The 24,027-nt window shown below is 43.9% G+C and overlaps 1 protein-coding gene across 1 annotated transcript in view; it reads right to left on the bottom strand.

Moving 5' to 3' along the window:
• Positions 1 to 281: 281 nt before the first annotated feature.
• Positions 282 to 24,027, bottom strand: part of TPCN2 (two pore segment channel 2) — a 39,925-nt gene continuing 16,179 nt past the window's right edge. Inside the window, exons 10-25 of the mRNA XM_052695223.1 lie at positions 13,261 to 13,325; positions 11,713 to 11,810; positions 10,989 to 11,070; positions 9,984 to 10,070; positions 9,441 to 9,560; positions 9,292 to 9,351; positions 9,077 to 9,205; positions 8,448 to 8,497; positions 7,359 to 7,458; positions 6,270 to 6,341; positions 3,737 to 3,810; positions 3,298 to 3,388; positions 3,103 to 3,185; positions 1,793 to 1,874; positions 1,391 to 1,476; positions 282 to 692 (exon numbers count right to left, since the gene is read on the bottom strand). Of these exons, the coding sequence (XP_052551183.1) occupies positions 614 to 692; positions 1,391 to 1,476; positions 1,793 to 1,874; positions 3,103 to 3,185; positions 3,298 to 3,388; positions 3,737 to 3,810; positions 6,270 to 6,341; positions 7,359 to 7,458; positions 8,448 to 8,497; positions 9,077 to 9,205; positions 9,292 to 9,351; positions 9,441 to 9,560; positions 9,984 to 10,070; positions 10,989 to 11,070; positions 11,713 to 11,810; positions 13,261 to 13,325 (1,358 nt within the window). The 3' untranslated portion in view covers positions 282 to 613. The remainder of the gene's footprint in view (positions 693 to 1,390; positions 1,477 to 1,792; positions 1,875 to 3,102; positions 3,186 to 3,297; positions 3,389 to 3,736; positions 3,811 to 6,269; positions 6,342 to 7,358; positions 7,459 to 8,447; positions 8,498 to 9,076; positions 9,206 to 9,291; positions 9,352 to 9,440; positions 9,561 to 9,983; positions 10,071 to 10,988; positions 11,071 to 11,712; positions 11,811 to 13,260; positions 13,326 to 24,027) is intronic.

Genomic DNA, 24,027 nt, shown 5'->3' with positions numbered 1-24,027 from the left:
GTGCAACCAGCACAAACCCTCGATCAAATAGAAGAGGTGTGAAGTAGGCTCTCCACATGATTAAGTTCAACCACAGTTGAACTTAATTGTGTTCTGAAGTGATTAACACCTGTAAATTTAGTAAGATAGGCTGGTGACATGTTTCAGTCTCCCTACAGAAAAATGAAGGATTTTGTTCTGGTCCTGCTTAATCCATTCACCAACTGCAGGGTGCAGCCCTCTCCACACTCCCCTTCTAGGAAAGGCAGCTCCATTTTCTTGTGCTTTTCAAAATAGTAGGCTTAGTGGTTACAGAGTCCATATTTTAAAGTGCACTGTCCTTTTAACACACTTTCCCTTCTTAAAAAAGAAAATAAAACTTTCTGATACCAACAGTTTATAAAAATAATAGCTGCAATACTCCTCTAAAATTGCAACTTAAAATCAAGTTGGAATAGCAAGGATTCAAATATGAACAATTAAAAACATTCTTTCGGCAGAGAATTGACAAGCAAAGCCTTACATATCGCCTTGCAAGCCTCTCCCAGCAGCACCTCACAGAAAATCCATTCTATTTCTTCCAGCTGACAACCTCAAAAAACAGAGGTCTAAATAAGTCCATCCTTCCCACCAGTCACCTACATAAGTGCAGGTGTGGATGTTGGTGCAGCTTTTCCATCAGCTCTTCCTCTGTTGGTTCTTCCAAAACATCTCTACAAAGAGAAAGCATGGGTTGTTAGGGACAACAAAGGGAACTTCTCAGCAGTTGCTGCATCTCAGTGTCCACACTGCGAGAACACGTGCTCGTTTCATTCTTGAAAAGTGGAATTAAAATTACAATAAGTTGATGCTCCCTAAAGATGCATCTACTTGCCAGTGATCCATCCTTTACAGATGTGTCATGGAAACCAGCAGCTGTTTTCCCACAAGGAGCAGGGAAACAATTTCCTGCACATAGTGCAATACAACTGAAGGTCAGTAAGTTTGTTTTCCTGAAAAAGCTCCCAAATGAGAACATGTTCCCAACGCTACTATTGAATATCCAATGTGCACCAGAAGTTCTACGTGTTCATGATCATCGAGTATCAGCTCACCACCCACAGTTTCACAATAAGCCAAGAATGTGCATCAGTTTCCTCATCTTCAATTTCTTCTCCCCCTCAGCACAGCTCCCCCTACTTCCAATACCTCTTCTCCCACCACAATCTTGGCAGAAAGCATATAAAGGTTAGGCTCACAAGTCAGCTTAAAACAAGTCCAACTAGAGCACGTACTGAGATTCACCGAGGTAAAAGATGATACAGTTTACTTCTGAGGATGGAAATTAAGAGAAGTCTTGTACCATCTTGCAACGAGCACCAAGAGAGAAACAGAATAATCTAAATCAATCACCATGCCCAATTTAATTCACCTGAACATTAGTTCTACTGTCCTCTGGTATTCAACATCTGAGAGGGACTCCCGATGACAGCGACGGTCCCACTTGTGAATGAAGTTCTGGAAGACAAAAGCAATGGAAAAAAACTGACACCATAACACATCTTCATAGTGAATCAGCTGTAATGGACAAACATTCACATCCAACAAAATGCAGTCAGACTTGTGACAAAGTTTCAAAATAAAGAAATGCACAATTGTCTGGGAAAAGAAAATGCTTCCTGAACATCTGGGGGAAAAAGGACAGGGAAAAAAGATCAAGTAGACATGCAAAAACCAAACCAAATTTCCCAGAAGGTTTTCTGGGCTCTTTTCATTTCCCATAAAGATCATAACCTCTTATCAGGATTTAACATCAAATAATACTCCTTCTTACCTCTAGAAGTAAAGCTATGAAGAGATTAACCCATATGACAGAGGAGATCAACCACCAGGCTACAAAATAGATCTTTGCCCACCTGCAGATCAGATTAAAGGAAATAAATGAGTCTGTGGGTCTACGATAAAGTAGACAGCAAATAAACTCAGCCTGGAAGTAACCAAAGCCAGAATGAAATCACATTTTTCTTTCAAAGATTATACTACTAATGGAAAAGAAGATCTGGATCTAACAACAACAATCTTGACTTTTCATTCAGTTAGCCTAACAGATTTTGTTCTCCAGCTTAACCACAGGGACAAGAAACCATGAAAGGAGAGGGGAAAAATAAAAAATAAAAAATAAAAATAAAAATAAAAATAATAAAAAAAAAAAAACTCAGACTAGGGAAGGATGTTATGGATCACAGAAAGATCTGCCTAGGATGGTATGCTTTGAGTGGCCAACAGCAGCAGGAAATGGAACAATTGCAAAAACACAGCAAAATACCTACAAGGCTACCCCTTAAGTGCTCTTCATCTCCAACCACTTGCACTTTAGAAATGTATTGAGCTAGAGGTGGATTCTGTTCATTTCAGATCCCAACAGATTTCTCTCGTGACTTCTCCAATCATCACCAGACCACATTTAACACTTAACACACCTAACAGCTTGTAAAAAAATGCTCCATCTTAACCACATGCTGGGTGAAGAATCGCTTCCTTCTGCTTGATTCAAACTGCAATATTTGATATGTGGATGAAACCACGACTCCACAGAAATCAAACAGCAAAACTCCCAAGTTACTGCATTGAAATGTGACCAGTCAAGGATAGCTGCAGCAAGCCAACTCAGAGGCTATCCTGCTAACTCAAAATATCCTGCTAACTCAAAATTCCCACAAAACAGTGCAATACAAATGAAAGATACGCCCAAGATTCTAAGCCTACCAAAAGTTATTTACACACAGAGTAAATACAAAAGCAGCCTCAAGTAAGTTACTGTGATTCTCTTACATCTCTTCTGCACAATTGACTCTACAGTGAGAGCCACCCAGCAATATGTTGCAAACCTGTTTATAATTCACTTTTTTTGGAACAAGAGAACTATCAAACCAGTTTAGAATACCTTCTAAACATGATTATAGTTTTTGCAGCAGCAAGTCATTGAGTTACATAGTTAGTAGTTTTTCCTACGAACCTGGAATTACCCAAAAGAAAAGTAAGAAGCACCTCTCTTTATAAGATTATAGGAACTGTGCTATCTCTGCAATTCTCGTTTGTTTACAACAAACACGACACTGTATCAGTTTTATTACTGCTACTTACGGACTTGAGTATCTCGAAAATGCTTCCAAAAAGACTTGCCAGTTGTTCACTACCATCACATCCCAAAGAGTCACTAACGCTGCCTGAGGAGAATGAGGAAAAGAGAAGCTGAGCAAATGCATCACATACTTCAAAGCCTCGGAAAAAGAAGGACAGCATCAGGCAGAGAGAGAAGCAGAGCTAAGACTGACTCACAGCAAAGTCATCAAAGTTGTTTGGCCAATATTCCAGTTGCTCATAGGTCCCACACTGCAAAGTGCCATTGTTATACGTTGTATTAACAAGACTGTAAGAGAATGATAGTCTGATATGAGCATAGCTATCTACATACTATACCTCAAAAACAAGATTCCTGTGAGTACCTTGCAGAAATTTAAGTATCTCATTTGGGCAGAAAACAGAGGAAATCGTTAAACTAAGTATTAAAGCTACAGCAGGTTAAACATTTTGAGCTTTAGGTGAGCTTTCTGCAATTCCAACACAGTAAGAAAAACTGACAGAGTAACAAATGAAAAAAGTCTGTGTGATTAATGCAAAGACAGCTTCAAACACAAGGATAAAATAAAAACTCAGAGTCACAGTGTCGCAGATGCACTTGAAAACTATCGAGTACTACTTTGAATAGTAATATTACCTGACATTTCCCAGAGGAACCACAGCACCTTTAAACAGCATTATGCCAGTTATAGCAAATGCATAGAAAACCACCTGGAAGGAATACATTTAGGCATTAGTTTCGAATATATTTCTGTCACTAAATAAATAAACAGTGCAATTAATACAGAATTCACCTTAGCATCACAGGTAAAGGGCAACAGTCAAGAAAAATACCTGGAACTTTTTGAAATAAAAATACTTCTTAATACCTATACTTTTTATATATATTATATATATATAAAAATTTAAAATACATTATATATATATTTTTATATATATATATATTTATATATTTATATATATATATAAAATTGTTGTTCTTACTTTTTAAAGTCCCATTTAACTTTCAGTTAAACGTAAGTACAGAGCCCTTTGTTTTACAACCGCTTAAGACAAGATGAGTTTACAGACTGAGGTGTCTTTAGTCACATCTCTGTGTTTTGCTAGAAAACCAAGTGGAGAAGTCCACAAGAGAAGGAAGACTGCGCTGCTCTTTTTAGACATTACTGGAGTTAAGTTGAAGCTGTCATTCCACAGCCTACCAGAAGATGGGGCATATGGCCTTGCAATAAAGTTGACTTTAGTCTTTGATATTTTATCTAAGCACATGGATCATCTGAGAAAGTAGCTAATGAGTTATATAACTTCACCAGCACAAGCTTCAGGAGAAAATTTGTTAAAACTTTTAGCGTCAGCTAATAACATACCCAGATGTCAACACAACAGAAGCTCAGTGGCAGCTCCTAGTGCCTCAAGTAAAAGCAAGTTAAATTAATGGAAGCGGCAAATGCTATGGCACAACTGCTTCATGATTAAAAATTATGAAATTTTTAATCATGAAAAATGATTAAAATCGTGAAAAATTACAGTTCACACTCCTGGCATGATGGATATTTTGCAGTGGATAAGAACCACTTCTAAGCATTACGTCTGCATGCATGAGTAGGGACACCAGACTGAAACGCTAAGGGATAACCACTAAAGAAGAACTTGACTCTATAACTACAAGCTCCTGCCATTGTAATTATGACTGTCAGGAATCAAAGGATCTTCCAGCAGAACACTAAGCCCATGTACAGCCATAGCAGTAGCAGCACAGCTTTGGGATCCTGCAGTAAAGCACAACGGAGCTCACCCAAAGACTGCAACTCCACAGGGCTCTGACATTGGGCAACTCAGCCCCTGAAATATACTTTGACCTATCATAAAAACATAGAATGGCTTGGGTTGGAAGGGACCTCAAGGATCATCATCTCCAACCCCCCTGCCACAGGCAGGGTCGCCAACCTCCCCATTTAATACTAGACCAGGCTGCCCAGGGTCCCATCCAACCTGGCCTTGAACACCTCCAGGGATGGGGCATCCACAGCCTCTCTGGGCAGCTGTTACAGCACCTCACCACTCTCTCAGTGAAGAATTTCCCCCTGACATCCAACCTCAATCTTCTCTCCTCCAACTTAAAACCAGTTCCCCTTGTCCTGCCTCTATCTACCCTTGTAAAGAGTCTTCACCCTTTTGTAGTCTCCCTTTAGATATTGGGAAAAAAAAAAAAAACTATTAAAAAAAAAACAAACATAAAAGCTAACATCTCAGTTGGCACACTCCTGAAGCATCTCTCAGTTTTATGCATAGGTCCCAACAGGATATATGACTTGCACAGCAGAACAAAGTTGTTACCAATTTATCTTTGTACAAGACAACATCATTTTAAATTGCAACATAAGCCTCTCCAGGACACAACTGAAGATAAAAACCAAGATTAGCAATGACAGTAATTATTCTAGGATAAAATGGATGACAAGCCAGTTTTTATTTTGATATATAAAAAAACTTCTGAGACAATACCTAACATACAGCAAATCCTTGGTCTTTAACCATTAAATTTAAGTATCTTAACAAAATAAAACTAAAATATTATAAAAATAATGCCCCACAAACTCATTTGCTCTGCCAGGAAGACAGTTGCAAATCCAGAAACTCAGGAGTTAGGAAATGCAGCCATGAACATCATGTGCTGTGACACAACCTTTAATCACACATTACACACATCACACACTCTTTGAGCATGACAGCATGGACTTTCAGAAATCCCCATGTCCAAACACACAATATCTCAAAATCTTTCCAACTCAAAATGATTTTAAAGTTGTTATGCTATCTAATTTTAAGATAAGCAGATCTGTGTAAGGAAAACCAGGCTGCTTCTAGAAAACAGGTGATTTTTTCAAAACTGAAGTATCCAACCTGAGACAAGTACTTCAGGAAAGTCTTAAATAACCTTTTAAAGTGTGATCCTAAGAGACACTGGTAGGTGAAGTTGAGGCACACTTTGTGCAGGCCAGAACAAAACAGCAGCTCATTACAATACCGAAGAACTGCCTGATTTCAGTGAAATGTTAGAAGTCACAGAAACTGACATCCAAAGGCCCTGGTTTACTTCCTCACTGCCCTTCTTACAGATACCAGCATAATAAAGAGAATGTGCTTGACACTTCTGCATCATGACTTACCACCAGGATTCCTGCAAAGGCTCTCAAGTTTTTTACCAGGTCCAGCAACGTAGTAACAACCAAAGACATGAACTGAAACAAAGCAGAATTTTATACATATTACATTTATCATGCTACCAACCTGCACAAAATTATTTTTACTAGAAGGAAAACTGAGATCTGTCTGAACGCAGACAATCCTTACAACGACAACTGTGGGATTTATGAACACAGCCATGCTCCTTTTCATAAAGGGATATCAAGCTAAATTTTAGGTATGCTCAGACACGGTGACCTAAAGGGCGAGGTGTAAGACCAGAATATGGAGGAAACAAGTTTAAGCATCCCACAGCTCCAGAGAGATTGACGAGGAAGCATTTCTAGTCTACAATTCCCACCCACTGACACTCTGATGACATCAGGTAGGCATTTATGCTTTTTATTAAACTACAATACAAGTCCCACTCCTGATGGGAATTCAGACGTAGCTTTCAAGCCAATCTAAGTGCAGGATTATAACCGTCAAAGTGATTTCAGATCACGGGTGCTCTGGCGTAACTATTCATAACTGGAAAGTGAAGAGAGGAACTCCTCCCAAACAAGCTTCTGCAGGATCAAAATGCCCAGCAGCACCCAGTGAGAACCTATCAGCTCCTGACTACGAAGTTCCCCAAGGACTTCATATCAAGTCACTAGTTGAGGCTGAAGCCCAACACAAGCTGTGCAAGAATTTCTGGATGCGTTTCTCTACCCATTTTATAATGTCAGCATCAGCTACAGCAACATCAACAGGACTTCCCTACCACGTCAGTGGAGAAAACCAGCTAAAGAGGGTTTGTGAGGTGCTGTGCAATTGTCTGGACACTTGGAGTGCAGACTGAAGAACTACACTCCCATTCAGGTGAGACAGAAGGAAAAGCTAGTGCACAGCACTGGGAGAGTGCTGAATGTGTACGTTTGGTGGCCCTGCTAGGCAGGGGGGTTGGAACTACATGATCCTTGAGGTCCCTTCCAACCCGGGTGATTCTGTGATTCTGAGAGCCTTTCACAAAATCTGTAATTTGATCAAAGATATCAGAAGTGTGGAGGAATAAACAACCTTCATATTACCTTCATATTAGGAATGATCCGCAGGAACCTGAACACGATTAACATGTTCACCAGTCGCACCATATCCCACAGGGATAGCAGGCCCACAAACTCTGGTCTCCTAGGAAAGAAATAACATATCAGAGAAACAGCCCAAAAAGACATTAATGAAGTTACTGAGCCTTGGCTGAAGTTAGTCTTCAAAGAAAGTATAAAGCTGACAGATTGCCCAGTCAACATTCTTTCTTATGTATGTATTCCATAGACAATATCTATACACTTCAAATCTCAGCTTGAGCATTAGCTGACTTTTACACAGGCATGCTGGGTGCTCCTTGCTGCAAGTGTGGGCAGGTGGTGGGGGAAGGAAAGATAGCAGTGACAAAACTCCTTGGTAACAGATGCTAGATCACAATTTGCATCACAAACATTCAAGTTTAGCCTTAATATCACCTAAGACAGCACCACACAGAACACACTCTAGAATAATAGTAGAAACCTCAGTCTTGTCTTTAAGATGTTACTTAATCTGCAGATGTAACTGCAATTGTGATTAAAGGATGCATCACAGAACATGATGTTAGTGCCATCCAGAACCTTCTGGGCTGTAATCTGTTTGTGGTGATGGAGAAAATAACTGGTGCTTCAAGATACTGTTAGAGTGCAAACAGCTGTCCACATTCAAGAATCACCCTTGAAAGTAAGACTTACAAAGTCCTCCAAAAGTTCTTTGCTTTTCTCTTCTGATATGGCTGTACATGTATTTTAAAAATGGAAACAATCACTTCCATGGTTTTAATGATGAAAAAAGATTAAGATAATTATCCAAGAACCATTTGGACTTAAAAAAATATACATACAGAAAAAAAGTCAGGAGACCTGCGCTTTCTGTTCCAGTACACATGAACAGCTCCATGGCAATTTCTCTACTAAACTTTGAAACATGAAGTTTAGTGACTACAATAGGGAAAACTTCTACTAAGTTGGTAAGTTATGCACTGGGCTGATAATTACAGCAGAACACCACAAGTGTGCATGAACATGCACGTATAATCCCCCGATCCAACCCAGACACCTAAGACAGTGTAATGGTTCAAGGAGATTACTTACCAACCAGGATGAGGAAATCCATATTCAGCAAAAGTTGCAATCTCCAAAACCTTCAGACAGAGAGAAAGGAAAAAGAGTAAAAAACCTTTTTAAACTTGGTAATTTTGAGGTTTAAATATTACTTACCTTTCTCAACAGAAAACATGTTCAATAGCTTTAAGCCACTAGTATGACTCTACTTATATACTCTGGTATTGCTATATTTGACAATACATCCAAATTAGTCCTAAGGTGACACATAAAAAGATACTGAGTGAATTACATTGTGTAAGTTAGGTTTCAGGGTTTTACCAAACAGATTTAATATCCTGCCACTTTATTATTCAATAAGTGATGCTTAACTACATTATAGACATCCTTGTGAGCAGAATGCTTCCAAATAACATTAAAAAGGCTGCCTGTAAGAGAGCTCAACTTTTCCAGCAATTTCTCCACGAAAAGGACATTCAAAGTAACATTCCAAAGCACTCGTGCCACTGCAAAACACAACACTGGCTCAAGCTGTTCAACTCAGCACATCAGTGTTCAACTAGGAGTAATCTTACTGGCATCCTGCTAGATCTTGTAGCTCAATATCACCCTAAACAACAAATCCAGAAATACAGAAGTTAACAACAAAACAAACTTACCAGCAAAATTGTAGTTAGAAGTCCATCAAACCTATTGCTCGGGTATGATAAATATCTTTTCAAGCCCATTGCCAAGATTTTCAACAACATTTCCATCAGATAGTATATGATGAAGAAGCAGTTGATAGTCTTCAGACCGTAGAAATGATAATAAAAATTAGAATTAACCACATTAAGGGAACAGCAATATCCACAGAAATACTGTTGCTTCTTACCCCCAAGAAGAAGTCATCTCTTTCAGAAGGCTGCTTATCTGCATCCAACACCAAAACCACCTTAAATAACAATAAATCTTCCATGAATCCACTGTTTTACTGCTGAATTTTGCAACAAGAAAAAAAAATTGTTTTTCTCTCTTACGTACACAGATAGAAACAATGTTTGCAAGGGCAACAACATTTCCCAAGTAGCCAAAGTAGGGATGGCCAAAGGCAAACTGCATTTTCCGCATGAAATGGGATCGGTATTCTGGACTGGGAGGATGCTGAAAAGAACACAACAATTACACTGAAAGGCAACACAAGTATTTTAATAACAATGCAGGGAAAAATAGCCCAGTTTCAGATTTAAGAAACGTACCTTTTCAAAGCAAAACTTTTCAAGTCCATTTTTATTAGTAAAGTGCTTTCAAGCTCTAGCTATTATCAGCAAGAGATCATCTCCAAAGAGCAAAAGCATTGGCGATCATGGCACAACACAAGATAAGAAAGGGAAAAAAAATCCAACCTCTCCAATGCCTCAAGCAGGTAAATTAACCAGGCTATTAATTGCATATATTCCTTCCACCACTCCCATCATTTGTCTCCCTCAAAGAGAGGGAAAGATCTTAGTTCCACATAAATACAGAACTGTTCAAAACCATACTACCTTATGACACTCTGTAAATAGTGATGAGGTACATACGTACTTGTTTAATGGCATCCTTGTCTAGCTCTTCAAAGAGCCACTGGAACTGGGCAACTGACAGCTGGTCACAGGAGCATATTTTGAGTGACTTCACATGAAAGAGAAAGCCAGATCAACATCTGCATTAAGTGCACCTTCAGGAAGTACCACCACTCTCAGACTGGATTTGCGTACTTAACAAACAGTGCAGTCTTAATCACAGAGCAGAGTGCTATTTTCAGGCAACTCTGTTTACACAGCCCCTATCCCAGACAATAACAGAAAGCAACATGTGTATCTTCACAATGGATCCAGCCAACTGCTGGCACACCATTACCATCAGCTCTATGTTGACCCCTTCTCTTGGCATTAGTTCATAACATCTACCTCCAAGACCTGCTGCAATTTGGTCCTTAAAAAGCAATAATATTTTTGGAGCAGTTTTTCCTGATACCATACCTGTAACTTTTGCATCTTGTATCTCCTGTTAATTGCTCTACCTAAAAACTGCAGTGCAAACAGCAACATTAAGGCCTTAGATAAGCAAAACAATTCTCCCTATAGCCTGACATAAGTATCAGAACTTAGAGGAAGCAATACAGTTACATACACCCCCCATGTTCAAATGGTAAAGATACACCAAGCTGTAGGTAGCAGCTCCAGACCACAGTGAGAGAGATTTTATTTTCAGAGATAAACCAAAGCAAATCAGAATTTTGGCTCTGCAAAACAAAGTCTTCACCTACACCACCTATCAGTGAATGCCTTCTTCTTCAAACCAACCACAGGAGTGGCAGTCTTAGGTTGGAATCATTGGAACTAAAGCTGTTACTAGGCAAAGACCAGCACATAAGCAGACACTGATCTGGACTCAGCTCATGCTCATAAAGAAAGCAGGACACAAACAGCTGAAGACTACTGCTTCTAAATCACTGCTGTGATTAAAAATAATAATAATAATAAGTTTCCATAACTGTCCCAGCAAGAGTTTGACAGCCTCCAAGGATTAAGAAGATCCAGCTCTTACCATCATGATTGCTTGCCTGCTGCGAGAATCCATTTCAACTTTCTGCAGCACTTGAAGCAAGGCTCCAGCACTAACATACGACCTATCCAAAAGAAGATGAGCTTAGAGAATGGGTCCTGAAAGAGACATCTTGCCACTGAGACAATCAATAGTTCTGGTTTTGTTTTCTTCTTTTAAAGCCAATAAAATTACAAGCAGCAATGAAAAGAAAATAGCCCATAAAAGTCCCAGACAATTCACTATAAAAACCCACTTGAAGAATAGAATTAAAAAAATAAGCAAAACTGTTGTTTTTCAATGAGAGATCTTCAATTCACACTAGTTCTGTTTCTGAAGAAGCAAACTTGCTTCTTGGTGATAGGAAGTAAAACATTCAAAGGTAGGCCAATAGTCATGTACAAAGAAGAATGGAACTCATCCAGCTGGTGAAGGGGATCTCTGGCTACACAGCACCCCTTCTCAGGAAGCAGCCAAGGCCCAAGAGATGCTCCCCCCTTCAGCAGCTGGCCCTTATATGAGCCCAGGATGGCTCCACCCTGGGCCCTCTCCTTCTGGTTGCACAGGGAGCACAGGTGCCAACAATTTGCCAGTGTCCCCTGGGCCAGCCATACCTCTTCACCAGCTCAAGCCATGACCCTATCAGTTTCCTGCATTCACTGAAACAAGAGCTGAAAATTTGGCCTTTTCTGCTGGGTGCACTACTGCCTCAATATCCACCACTCACTGTTCTGCATTAGCAGGAGTCTCTTTTAGGGAAGAAAGCACTTCAAATGCAGCCCGGATTCCCAGCCGTCTTCTGAAGAGGGAGGACTGAACGGATTTCTGCATAAGAAAGACACCACAAGTTAAGATAATAGGAGGCAGTCTGCTTAACACTGGGAAATTCAACCAGATCGTGGAATCATCTGAGCTGGAAGGGATCTGCAGAGATCACCTAGCCCAACTCCCCTGTTATGAACACGGATAAATGGTATGATGAATAAAACAGATGACACAAATGTCAGTTGGCAAAGCCAACTGCAAGCTTCACAGAAGGCCTTGTCTATCTAACTCAATCTGTTTCCAAGAAGTCAAAATACTGCTTTCTTTCCCTTCCTACCAAAGTCCTCATCATCAACTACTAGATTTGACTGTTAAGATACCAGACAGACACTCCCACAGTTTAAGGGGAATTGTTGAAGGATCAAAGGTTGAAATCAGCAAAGTCCAGTCCTACCAGAAGGACTTGCAGACCAACAGGAAAACCCAGCTCAGATTGCACACTGATCCTCTGGCACTCTTGCAGTCTTATGACTGGAGAAGAGACTTCCTAGCTCTCACTCCTTACAAGAGCTCTGTACAAAGGAAGGAAGAAACCAAGCAGACAAGGCTCTAGACTTCAAGTAAACACAGTTTACTTACACAATAGGAAAATGCTGCTCATTCTAAGCCAAGGAAGCCATCACCACACTGGTACACAAAACAAAAACACTCACCAAAACACAGCCTTAACCCACAGCCCAGCAGTTCAGCTGTGAGACAAACTACATTTGTGTAACACAGCCCCTACCTTATCCAGTCATTTACTGGAAGTAGTAAAATGAAAGTTCATCTTTGCTTATGCTCTCCTTTTTAAAATACGCTTGCCTCAGCTCACTGCTCTCCTACTGCTAAACTATTCTACCTCAGCGAGAAACCAAAAGAACTTACATCTGTTTCCTACTAAGGAAATCCAGAGCATTTCCATCTGGTGTACCTAATACAACAGAACACACTACACAGCTCGTCAATGAAGGAGAAAGAACCTGTAACGCCCAGCTTCATCACCACCACAGCTAAGTTCCTTCCACAATTTGTGGAATCAACTACAGTTACTTTGTCAGCTTTTACTTCTCTTATAGACACCAAGGTCAGCAAGTTATTTTTAGTGAGGGCTTCTCATACTGTGCTACTCTGAGAAATTAAATGCTGGGCTTTGCAACAACAGCTATTGAAAAAGTACAGTCCTTGTTCACCATTTTATTGTTGTTCTCACTCTCGTTTTTCTCATATGCTAGTCACAGCTGCACATCTAAAGCATACATAAACATGTGATTTTCTCACCCAAAAGGCATCAAGCTACAATAGCACACATGGGTAAAAATACATACATCCGTTTTATGAAGCTTTCTCATCTTAAAACTGTACTTACTATTGGATTGGCATACTTCAATACACAGGTAAATCCATAAACACCCAGGATTTCACAGCCGTAAGGTTACAGTAGAACACATGTTAGGAAAGTTTTACTTACCAGAAGGTACCCACGAAACTGGTTGTAGATTATTGCTGTAAGTAGGTTCATCAGAAATAAGTTACCTTTTGAAGAAAAAAGTGACCAGAATTAGTGGGATAGATGCTTGTTTCTCAAAGATGCATCACATTTCTCTGATTCTAGGCCAACAACTATTTAAATCTAAACATTTTTACATCGTACAGCATACAACACAATACTCAGCCTTCTCTCACACCAACCAAGAAAAGAATCAGCTTCGACAGTAATCAAGAGACATTTCAATCACACCCCAAATGAGAGGCAGCCATTAGTTTTCAAAAGACAAAAAAAATAAGATTCACAAACTTCACAAAAATTTCCCTCCTAAGATGGAAAAAATGTCAGTGTATCACACGAGCACTGCAAAGAAGTTTCAGTGCATATAGCAAATCACACATAAGAATTCAAAAGACTGTCTTCCTCAATGTCTCCTCTAAAACTAAAGTTCAACATTGTACATGCAGTTGTGTATCTGTTCTCTAATGATAAGTTATAAAAAAAAAAAAAACTGAACTATTTAATAAGAGCCTTTTGTGAAACTTATCTTGCAAGGCCCATATATATGCCACGCCGTGCCATATCTGAGGCAGAGCCAGGCACAAATAGCTGATAACAGACTTTCAGGTGCACCTCTTCACTTATCATTTCTGGGGTCACCTCTGTTTCTAAAGACTTGTTTTCCTTAAAAAAAGATTGCTTAGGACACTTAACAGTGTGGTGTTGTGATAACAAAACCCTGTGAGGCTTTAGTTTTATGCCTGGGCTCCTCGTGCCGCTGCTCCTGAATTTGTTTTTGAAATCATTTCATGCAGCAGAGCTGTGGGAGTGGAAAGCAGCGCTCTCCTTGTCCCCAGCTGGGAGTTCTGTTCTTCTGGTGCTGGTGATGGGACAGGGCTCTTCGAGGGAGCAGTGATGGAGTGAGGAATGGAGGGAGACGGGGCTTGTTTTGAAGCAGGGTGCTTGGCACATAAGGAGCAATGCACACAGACTGGTGCACAGATTTGTTTAGCAAACAATAACCTGTGTTTTGTGGATGAATAAATAATTAACCTGATTTTAAAAGAAGGAAAAAAGTATTATAGGAAAAAAGTATATATGCCACGCCGTGGCACGGCCGTGTTGTACCGTGCTGTGCCCTATGCCATATATGGCATGGCATGGCATATATGGCTTAGGGCACAGCATGGTATGGCACTATATGGCATGGCATCCGAGCTCCCAAACCATAGGGCAGCACTGCAAAAAAACAAAGACTAGCCGACATGACGTGCCCTTGCTTGATATTCAAAGGTGGACCTGCCAGAGTTGCAGCTAAAGTAAAAGTCTATTCAAATTAGCAATCAGCACATATGACTACTCTTCCATTTCCCTTCCATGCACTGAAATAGGAGCTCCAGCCTCCCTGCACATAAACAGCAAACACACACTCGGCATCTGATACCAAAGAAGGCTCCCAACACCATGAAAAGAACAGGGAGAAGGTACTGCAGAGAGGGAGCTGCCATCTTTGCTTGCATCTGTGAGTGTTTGGCAAGGCACATATGGAGGATTCTTTTCTCCGCCTCATTTTTGGCCATGGAAATGCAGGAATTGGGGAAAAGCAGCAGTTCTGCCTGGGGCTGCTCAGGACAACCCAGTGACCTCAAATGTATGGTTCCTCCCCCCAGACACAGGTGCTGGGGAGCCAAATGTGTCTGAAAAATAAGCAGGAAACAACAGTGGCACAGGAACACCTGAGAGTTCTCCTTTCCTTCTCCAAGGAAGATATTTTTTGGCTCTGTGCAGGACAAATCCTGAGCATTTCCATTTTCTCTTTTCCTATTCAGTCCTAACACAGTGAGGATCTGGGGGGCTTTGTTGCACTTATTTCCTGGTACTGAACAGAAACACTTCTGCAAGCAGCAAAGAAAGAACAACAGCAGAGCAGCATTGTGCATAAGATCTCCTAAATACACCCACGGACCAGTGATAGCAAGCCAGAACAAAGGTCTTCACTGTCTCCTTCTGCCCCACCAACGAGAAGGAAAGCAGAAACAGCTCTGAAGAAACCACAGGAGAATACTTTCTCTTTCAACCCACGCTACGCAGTAGCTATCAGGCACTTGGGGCTTCCACAGGGACACAGCCATTCCTCTGCATTAGGAAGCCACATGTCCAACCTTCACTGCCTGATCCTGCTCTGGGTGTCAGTGGATGTGCTAACTGCCAGCTTCCCTGCATGAGGAGCTGCTTTCCCCAGACTCCTGCTGCTGAACTCCCAGGGCTTCTGTCATCTCCTCAGTACAAGTGCAGGAAAATGAGGGAGAAAACCTCTACATCCAACCCACTGCATTCAACTCAACCCATTGTACTCAACTCAGCCTCTTGCATCCAACATGCAGAATCCTCAGCATCAAAAAAAATTAAAATAGAATAAAATACAAAGCCTCAGGGAAGCAAAAGTCTGAGCAGGTGGAAGAGCAGAAGTCTCAGAGGTGATGGTGACACAAACCTGAAAGGGAGTTGTAGCCTTTTGGTCACTATGGCCATTCCTGAGCTCCAGGCATAGAGGAACACAAGGAACAGCAGTGCTGATGTGAGAGGGGCAGCAACCAACCCCCATGAGGGTACAGAGGGCTCTCCTCATACCCAGAAGACCCTGCAGGAGAGGTGCTGAGCTCACGACCCCCTCCCCCATGCTGTGCTCCCATTCCCATCTGCAAAGCAGAGACCCACACATCACAAGACGTGCTCACATAGGTGTGAGGACACCACTCGTGCCCAGCAGACAGGGAAGAGGAGGTCTGCAGATAGCAAAATTATTACTTTTTTCCTTCTTTTAAAATCAGGTTAATTATTTATTCATCCACAAAACACAGGTTATTGTTTGCTAAACAAATCTGTGCACCAGTCTGTGTGCATTGCTCCTTATGTGCCAAGCACCCTGCTTCAAAACAAGCCCCGTCTCCCTCCATTCCTCACTCCATCACTGCTCCCTCGAAGAGCCCTGTCCCATCACCAGCACCAGAAGAACAGAACTCCCAGCTGGGGACAAGGAGAGCGCTGCTTTCCACTCCCACAGTTCTGCTGCATGAAATGATTTCAAAAACAAATTCAGGAGCAGAGGCACGAGGAGCCCAGGCATAAAACTAAAGCCTCACAGGGTTTTGTTATCACAACACCACACTGTTAAGTGTCCTAAGCAATCTTTTTTTAAGGAAAACAAGTCTTTAGAAACAGAGGTGACCCCAGAAGTGATAAGTGAAGAGGTGCACCTGAAAGTCTGTTATCAGCTATTTGTGCCTGGCTCTGCCTCAGATATGGCACGGCGTGGCATATATATGGCACGGCGTGGCATATATATGGCACGGCGTGGCATATATATGGCACGGCGTGGCATATATATGGCACGGCGTGGCATATATATGGCACGGCGTGGCATATATATGGCACGGCGTGGCATATATATGGCACGGCGTGGCATATATATGGCACGGCGTGGCATATATATGGCACGGCGTGGCATATATATGGCACGGCGTGGCATATATATGGCACGGCGTGGCATATATATGGCACGGCGTGGCATATATATGGCACGGCGTGGCATATATATGGCACGGCGTGGCATATATATGGCACGGCGTGGCATATATATGGCACGGCGTGGCATATATATGGCACGGCGTGGCATATATATGGCACGGCGTGGCATATATATGGCACGGCGTGGCATATATATGGCACGGCGTGGCATATATATGGCACGGCGTGGCATATATATGGCACGGCGTGGCATATATATGGCACGGCGTGGCATATATATGGCACGGCGTGGCATATATATGGCACGGCGTGGCATATATATGGCACGGCGTGGCATATATATGGCACGGCGTGGCATATATATGGCACGGCGTGGCATATATATGGCACGGCGTGGCATATATATGGCACGGCGTGGCATATATATGGCACGGCGTGGCATATATATGGCACGGCGTGGCATATATATGGCACGGCGTGGCATATATATGGCACGGCGTGGCATATATATGGCACGGCGTGGCATATATATGGCACGGCGTGGCATATATATGGCACGGCGTGGCATATATATGGCACGGCGTGGCATATATATGGCACGGCGTGGCATATATATGGCACGGCGTGGCATATATATGGCACGGCGTGGCATATATATGGCACGGCGTGGCATATATATGGCACGGCGTGGCATATATATGGCACGGCGTGGCATATATATGGCACGGCGTGGCATATATATGGCACGGCGTGGCATATATATGGCACGGCGTGGCATATATATGGCACGGCGTGGCATATATATGGCACGGCGTGGCATATATATGGCACGGCGTGGCATATATATGGCACGGCGTGGCATATATATGGCACGGCGTGGCATATATATGGCACGGCGTGGCATATATATGGCACGGCGTGGCATATATATGGCACGGCGTGGCATATATATGGCACGGCGTGGCATATATATGGCACGGCGTGGCATATATATGGCACGGCGTGGCATATATATGGCACGGCGTGGCATATATATGGCACGGCGTGGCATATATATGGCACGGCGTGGCATATATATGGCACGGCGTGGCATATATATGGCACGGCGTGGCATATATATGGCACGGCGTGGCATATATATGGCACGGCGTGGCATATATATGGCACGGCGTGGCATATATATGGCACGGCGTGGCATATATATGGCACGGCGTGGCATATATATGGCACGGCGTGGCATATATATGGCACGGCGTGGCATATATATGGCACGGCGTGGCATATATATGGCACGGCGTGGCATATATATGGCACGGCGTGGCATATATATGGCACGGCGTGGCATATATATGGCACGGCGTGGCATATATATGGCACGGCGTGGCATATATATGGCACGGCGTGGCATATATATGGCACGGCGTGGCATATATATGGCACGGCGTGGCATATATATGGCACGGCGTGGCATATATATGGCACGGCGTGGCATATATATGGCACGGCGTGGCATATATATGGCACGGCGTGGCATATATATGGCACGGCGTGGCATATATATGGCACGGCGTGGCATATATATGGCACGGCGTGGCATATATATGGCACGGCGTGGCATATATATGGCACGGCGTGGCATATATATGGCACGGCGTGGCATATATATGGCACGGCGTGGCATATATATGGCACGGCGTGGCATATATATGGCACGGCGTGGCATATATATGGCACGGCGTGGCATATATATGGCACGGCGTGGCATATATATGGCACGGCGTGGCATATATATGGCACGGCGTGGCATATATATGGCACGGCGTGGCATATATATGGCACGGCGTGGCATATATATGGCACGGCGTGGCATATATATGGCACGGCGTGGCATATATATGGCACGGCGTGGCATATATATGGCACGGCGTGGCATATATATGGCACGGCGTGGCATATATATGGCACGGCGTGGCATATATATGGCACGGCGTGGCATATATATGGCACGGCGTGGCATATATATGGCACGGCGTGGCATATATATGGCACGGCGTGGCATATATATGGCACGGCGTGGCATATATATGGCACGGCGTGGCATATATATGGCACGGCGTGGCATATATATGGCACGGCGTGGCATATATATGGCACGGCGTGGCATATATATGGCACGGCGTGGCATATATATGGCACGGCGTGGCATATATATGGCACTGGCTTGCCGTGCTGTACCGTGCTGTGCCCTATGCCATATATGGCATGGCATGGCATATATGGCTTAGGGCACAGCATGGTATGGCACTATATGGCATGGCATCCGAGCTCCCGAACCATAGGGCAGCACTGCAAAAAAACAAAGACTAGCCGACATGACGTGCCCTTGCTTGATATTCAAAGGTGGACCTGCCAGAGTTGCAGCTAAAGTAAAAGTCTATTCAAATTAGCAATCAGCACATATGACTACTCTTCCATTTCCCTTCCATGCACTGAAATAGGAGCTCCAGCCTCCCTGCACATAAACAGCAAACACACACTCGGCATCTGATACCAAAGAAGGCTCCCAACACCATGAAAAGAACAGGGAGAAGGTACTGCAGAGAGGGAGCTGCCATCTTTGCTTGCATCTGTGAGTGTTTGGCAAGGCACATATGGAGGATTCTTTTCTCCGCCTCATTTTTGGCCATGGAAATGCAGGAATTGGGGAAAAGCAGCAGTTCTGCCTGGGGCTGCTCAGGACAACCCAGTGACCTCAAATGTATGGTTCCTCCCCCCAGACACAGGTGCTGGGGAGCCAAATGTGTCTGAAAAATAAGCAGGAAACAACAGTGGCACAGGAACACCTGAGAGTTCTCCTTTCCTTCTCCAAGGAAGATATTTTTTGGCTCTGTGCAGGACAAATCCTGAGCATTTCCATTTTCTCTTTTCCTATTCAGTCCTAACACAGTGAGGATCTGGGGGGCTTTGTTGCACTTATTTCCTGGTACTGAACAGAAACACTTCTGCAAGCAGCAAAGAAAGAACAACAGCAGAGCAGCATTGTGCATAAGATCTCCTAAATACACCCACGGACCAGTGATAGCAAGCCAGAACAAAGGTCTTCACTGTCTCCTTCTGCCCCACCAACGAGAAGGAAAGCAGAAACAGCTCTGAAGAAACCACAGGAGAATACTTTCTCTTTCAACCCACGCTACGCAGTAGCTATCAGGCACTTGGGGCTTCCACAGGGACACAGCCATTCCTCTGCATTAGGAAGCCACATGTCCAACCTTCACTGCCTGATCCTGCTCTGGGTGTCAGTGGATGTGCTAACTGCCAGCTTCCCTGCATGAGGAGCTGCTTTCCCCAGACTCCTGCTGCTGAACTCCCAGGGCTTCTGTCATCTCCTCAGTACAAGTGCAGGAAAATGAGGGAGAAAACCTCTACATCCAACCCACTGCATTCAACTCAACCCATTGTACTCAACTCAGCCTCTTGCATCCAACATGCAGAATCCTCAGCATCAAAAAAAATTAAAATAGAATAAAATACAAAGCCTCAGGGAAGCAAAAGTCTGAGCAGGTGGAAGAGCAGAAGTCTCAGAGGTGATGGTGACACAAACCTGAAAGGGAGTTGTAGCCTTTTGGTCACTATGGCCATTCCTGAGCTCCAGGCATAGAGGAACACAAGGAACAGCAGTGCTGATGTGAGAGGGGCAGCAACCAACCCCCATGAGGGTACAGAGGGCTCTCCTCATACCCAGAAGACCCTGCAGGAGAGGTGCTGAGCTCACGACCCCCTCCCCCATGCTGTGCTCCCATTCCCATCTGCAAAGCAGAGACCCACACATCACAAGACGTGCTCACATAGGTGTGAGGACACCACTCGTGCCCAGCAGACAGGGAAGAGGAGGTCTGCAGATAGCAAAATTATTACTTTTTTCCTTCTTTTAAAATCAGGTTAATTATTTATTCATCCACAAAACACAGGTTATTGTTTGCTAAACAAATCTGTGCACCAGTCTGTGTGCATTGCTCCTTATGTGCCAAGCACCCTGCTTCAAAACAAGCCCCGTCTCCCTCCATTCCTCACTCCATCACTGCTCCCTCGAAGAGCCCTGTCCCATCACCAGCACCAGAAGAACAGAACTCCCAGCTGGGGACAAGGAGAGCGCTGCTTTCCACTCCCACAGTTCTGCTGCATGAAATGATTTCAAAAACAAATTCAGGAGCAGAGGCACGAGGAGCCCAGGCATAAAACTAAAGCCTCACAGGGTTTTGTTATCACAACACCACACTGTTAAGTGTCCTAAGCAATCTTTTTTTAAGGAAAACAAGTCTTTAGAAACAGAGGTGACCCCAGAAGTGATAAGTGAAGAGGTGCACCTAAAAGTCTGTTATCAGCTATTTGTGCCTGGCTCTGCCTCAGATATGGCACGGCGTGGCATATATATGGCACGGCGTGGCATATATATGGCACGGCGTGGCATATATATGGCACGGCGTGGCATATATATGGCACGGCGTGGCATATATATGGCACGGCGTGGCATATATATGGCACGGCGTGGCATATATATGGCACGGCGTGGCATATATATGGCACGGCGTGGCATATATATGGCACGGCGTGGCATATATATGGCACGGCGTGGCATATATATGGCACGGCGTGGCATATATATGGCACGGCGTGGCATATATATGGCACGGCGTGGCATATATATGGCACGGCGTGGCTCTGTGCAGGACAAATCCTGAGCATTTCCATTTTCTCTTTTCCTATTCAGTCCTAACACAGTGAGGATCTGGGGGGCTTTGTTGCACTTATTTCCTGGTACTGAACAGAAACACTTCTGCAAGCAGCAAAGAAAGAACAACAGCAGAGCAGCATTGTGCATAAGATCTCCTAAATACACCCACGGACCAGTGATAGCAAGCCAGAACAAAGGTCTTCACTGTCTCCTTCTGCCCCACCAACGAGAAGGAAAGCAGAAACAGCTCTGAAGAAACCACAGGAGAATACTTTCTCTTTCAACCCACGCTACGCAGTAGCTATCAGGCACTTGGGGCTTCCACAGGGACACAGCCATTCCTCTGCATTAGGAAGCCACATGTCCAACCTTCACTGCCTGATCCTGCTCTGGGTGTCAGTGGATGTGCTAACTGCCAGCTTCCCTGCATGAGGAGCTGCTTTCCCCAGACTCCTGCTGCTGAACTCCCAGGGCTTCTGTCATCTCCTCAGTACAAGTGCAGGAAAATGAGGGAGAAAACCTCTACATCCAACCCACTGCATTCAACTCAACCCATTGTACTCAACTCAGCCTCTTGCATCCAACATGCAGAATCCTCAGCATCAAAAAAAATTAAAATAGAATAAAATACAAAGCCTCAGGGAAGCAAAAGTCTGAGCAGGTGGAAGAGCAGAAGTCTCAGAGGTGATGGTGACACAAACCTGAAAGGGAGTTGTAGCCTTTTGGTCACTATGGCCATTCCTGAGCTCCAGGCATAGAGGAACACAAGGAACAGCAGTGCTGATGTGAGAGGGGCAGCAACCAACCCCCATGAGGGTACAGAGGGCTCTCCTCATACCCAGAAGACCCTGCAGGAGAGGTGCTGAGCTCACGACCCCCTCCCCCATGCTGTGCTCCCATTCCCATCTGCAAAGCAGAGACCCACACATCACAAGACGTGCTCACATAGGTGTGAGGACACCACTCGTGCCCAGCAGACAGGGAAGAGGAGGTCTGCAGATAGCAAAATTATTACTTTTTTCCTTCTTTTAAAATCAGGTTAATTATTTATTCATCCACAAAACACAGGTTATTGTTTGCTAAACAAATCTGTGCACCAGTCTGTGTGCATTGCTCCTTATGTGCCAAGCACCCTGCTTCAAAACAAGCCCCGTCTCCCTCCATTCCTCACTCCATCACTGCTCCCTCGAAGAGCCCTGTCCCATCACCAGCACCAGAAGAACAGAACTCCCAGCTGGGGACAAGGAGAGCGCTGCTTTCCACTCCCACAGTTCTGCTGCATGAAATGATTTCAAAAACAAATTCAGGAGCAGAGGCACGAGGAGCCCAGGCATAAAACTAAAGCCTCACAGGGTTTTGTTATCACAACACCACACTGTTAAGTGTCCTAAGCAATCTTTTTTTAAGGAAAACAAGTCTTTAGAAACAGAGGTGACCCCAGAAGTGATAAGTGAAGAGGTGCACCTGAAAGTCTGTTATCAGCTATTTGTGCCTGGCTCTGCCTCAGATATGGCACGGCGTGGCATATATATGGCACGGCGTGGCATATATATGGCACGGCGTGGCATATATATGGCACGGCGTGGCATATATATGGCACGGCGTGGCATATATATGGCACGGCGTGGCATATATATGGCACGGCGTGGCATATATATGGCACGGCGTGGCATATATATGGCACGGCGTGGCATATATATGGCACGGCGTGGCATATATATGGCACGGCGTGGCATATATATGGCACGGCGTGGCATATATATGGCACGGCGTGGCATATATATGGCACGGCGTGGCATATATATGGCACGGCGTGGCATATATATGGCACGGCGTGGCATATATATGGCACGGCGTGGCATATATATGGCACGGCGTGGCATATATATGGCACGGCGTGGCATATATATGGCACGGCGTGGCATATATATGGCACGGCGTGGCATATATATGGCACGGCGTGGCATATATATGGCACGGCGTGGCATATATATGGCACGGCGTGGCATATATATGGCACGGCGTGGCATATATATGGCACGGCGTGGCATATATATGGCACGGCGTGGCATATATATGGCACGGCGTGGCATATATATGGCACGGCGTGGCATATATATGGCACGGCGTGGCATATATATGGCACGGCGTGGCATATATATGGCACGGCGTGGCATATATATGGCACGGCGTGGCATATATATGGCACGGCGTGGCATATATATGGCACGGCGTGGCATATATATGGCACGGCGTGGCATATATATGGCACGGCGTGGCATATATATGGCACGGCGTGGCATATATATGGCACGGCGTGGCATATATATGGCACGGCGTGGCATATATATGGCACGGCGTGGCATATATATGGCACGGCGTGGCATATATATGGCACGGCGTGGCATATATATGGCACGGCGTGGCATATATATGGCACGGCGTGGCATATATATGGCACGGCGTGGCATATATATGGCACGGCGTGG

This window comes from Tympanuchus pallidicinctus, unplaced genomic scaffold (genome assembly GCF_026119805.1).
Source record: "Tympanuchus pallidicinctus isolate F22 unplaced genomic scaffold, pur_lepc_1.0 scaffold3, whole genome shotgun sequence".
Taxonomy (NCBI): Eukaryota; Metazoa; Chordata; class Aves; order Galliformes; family Phasianidae; genus Tympanuchus; species Tympanuchus pallidicinctus.
Note: the sequence above shows the minus strand (reverse complement) of the source record. Positions and strands in the feature narration are given on the sequence as shown.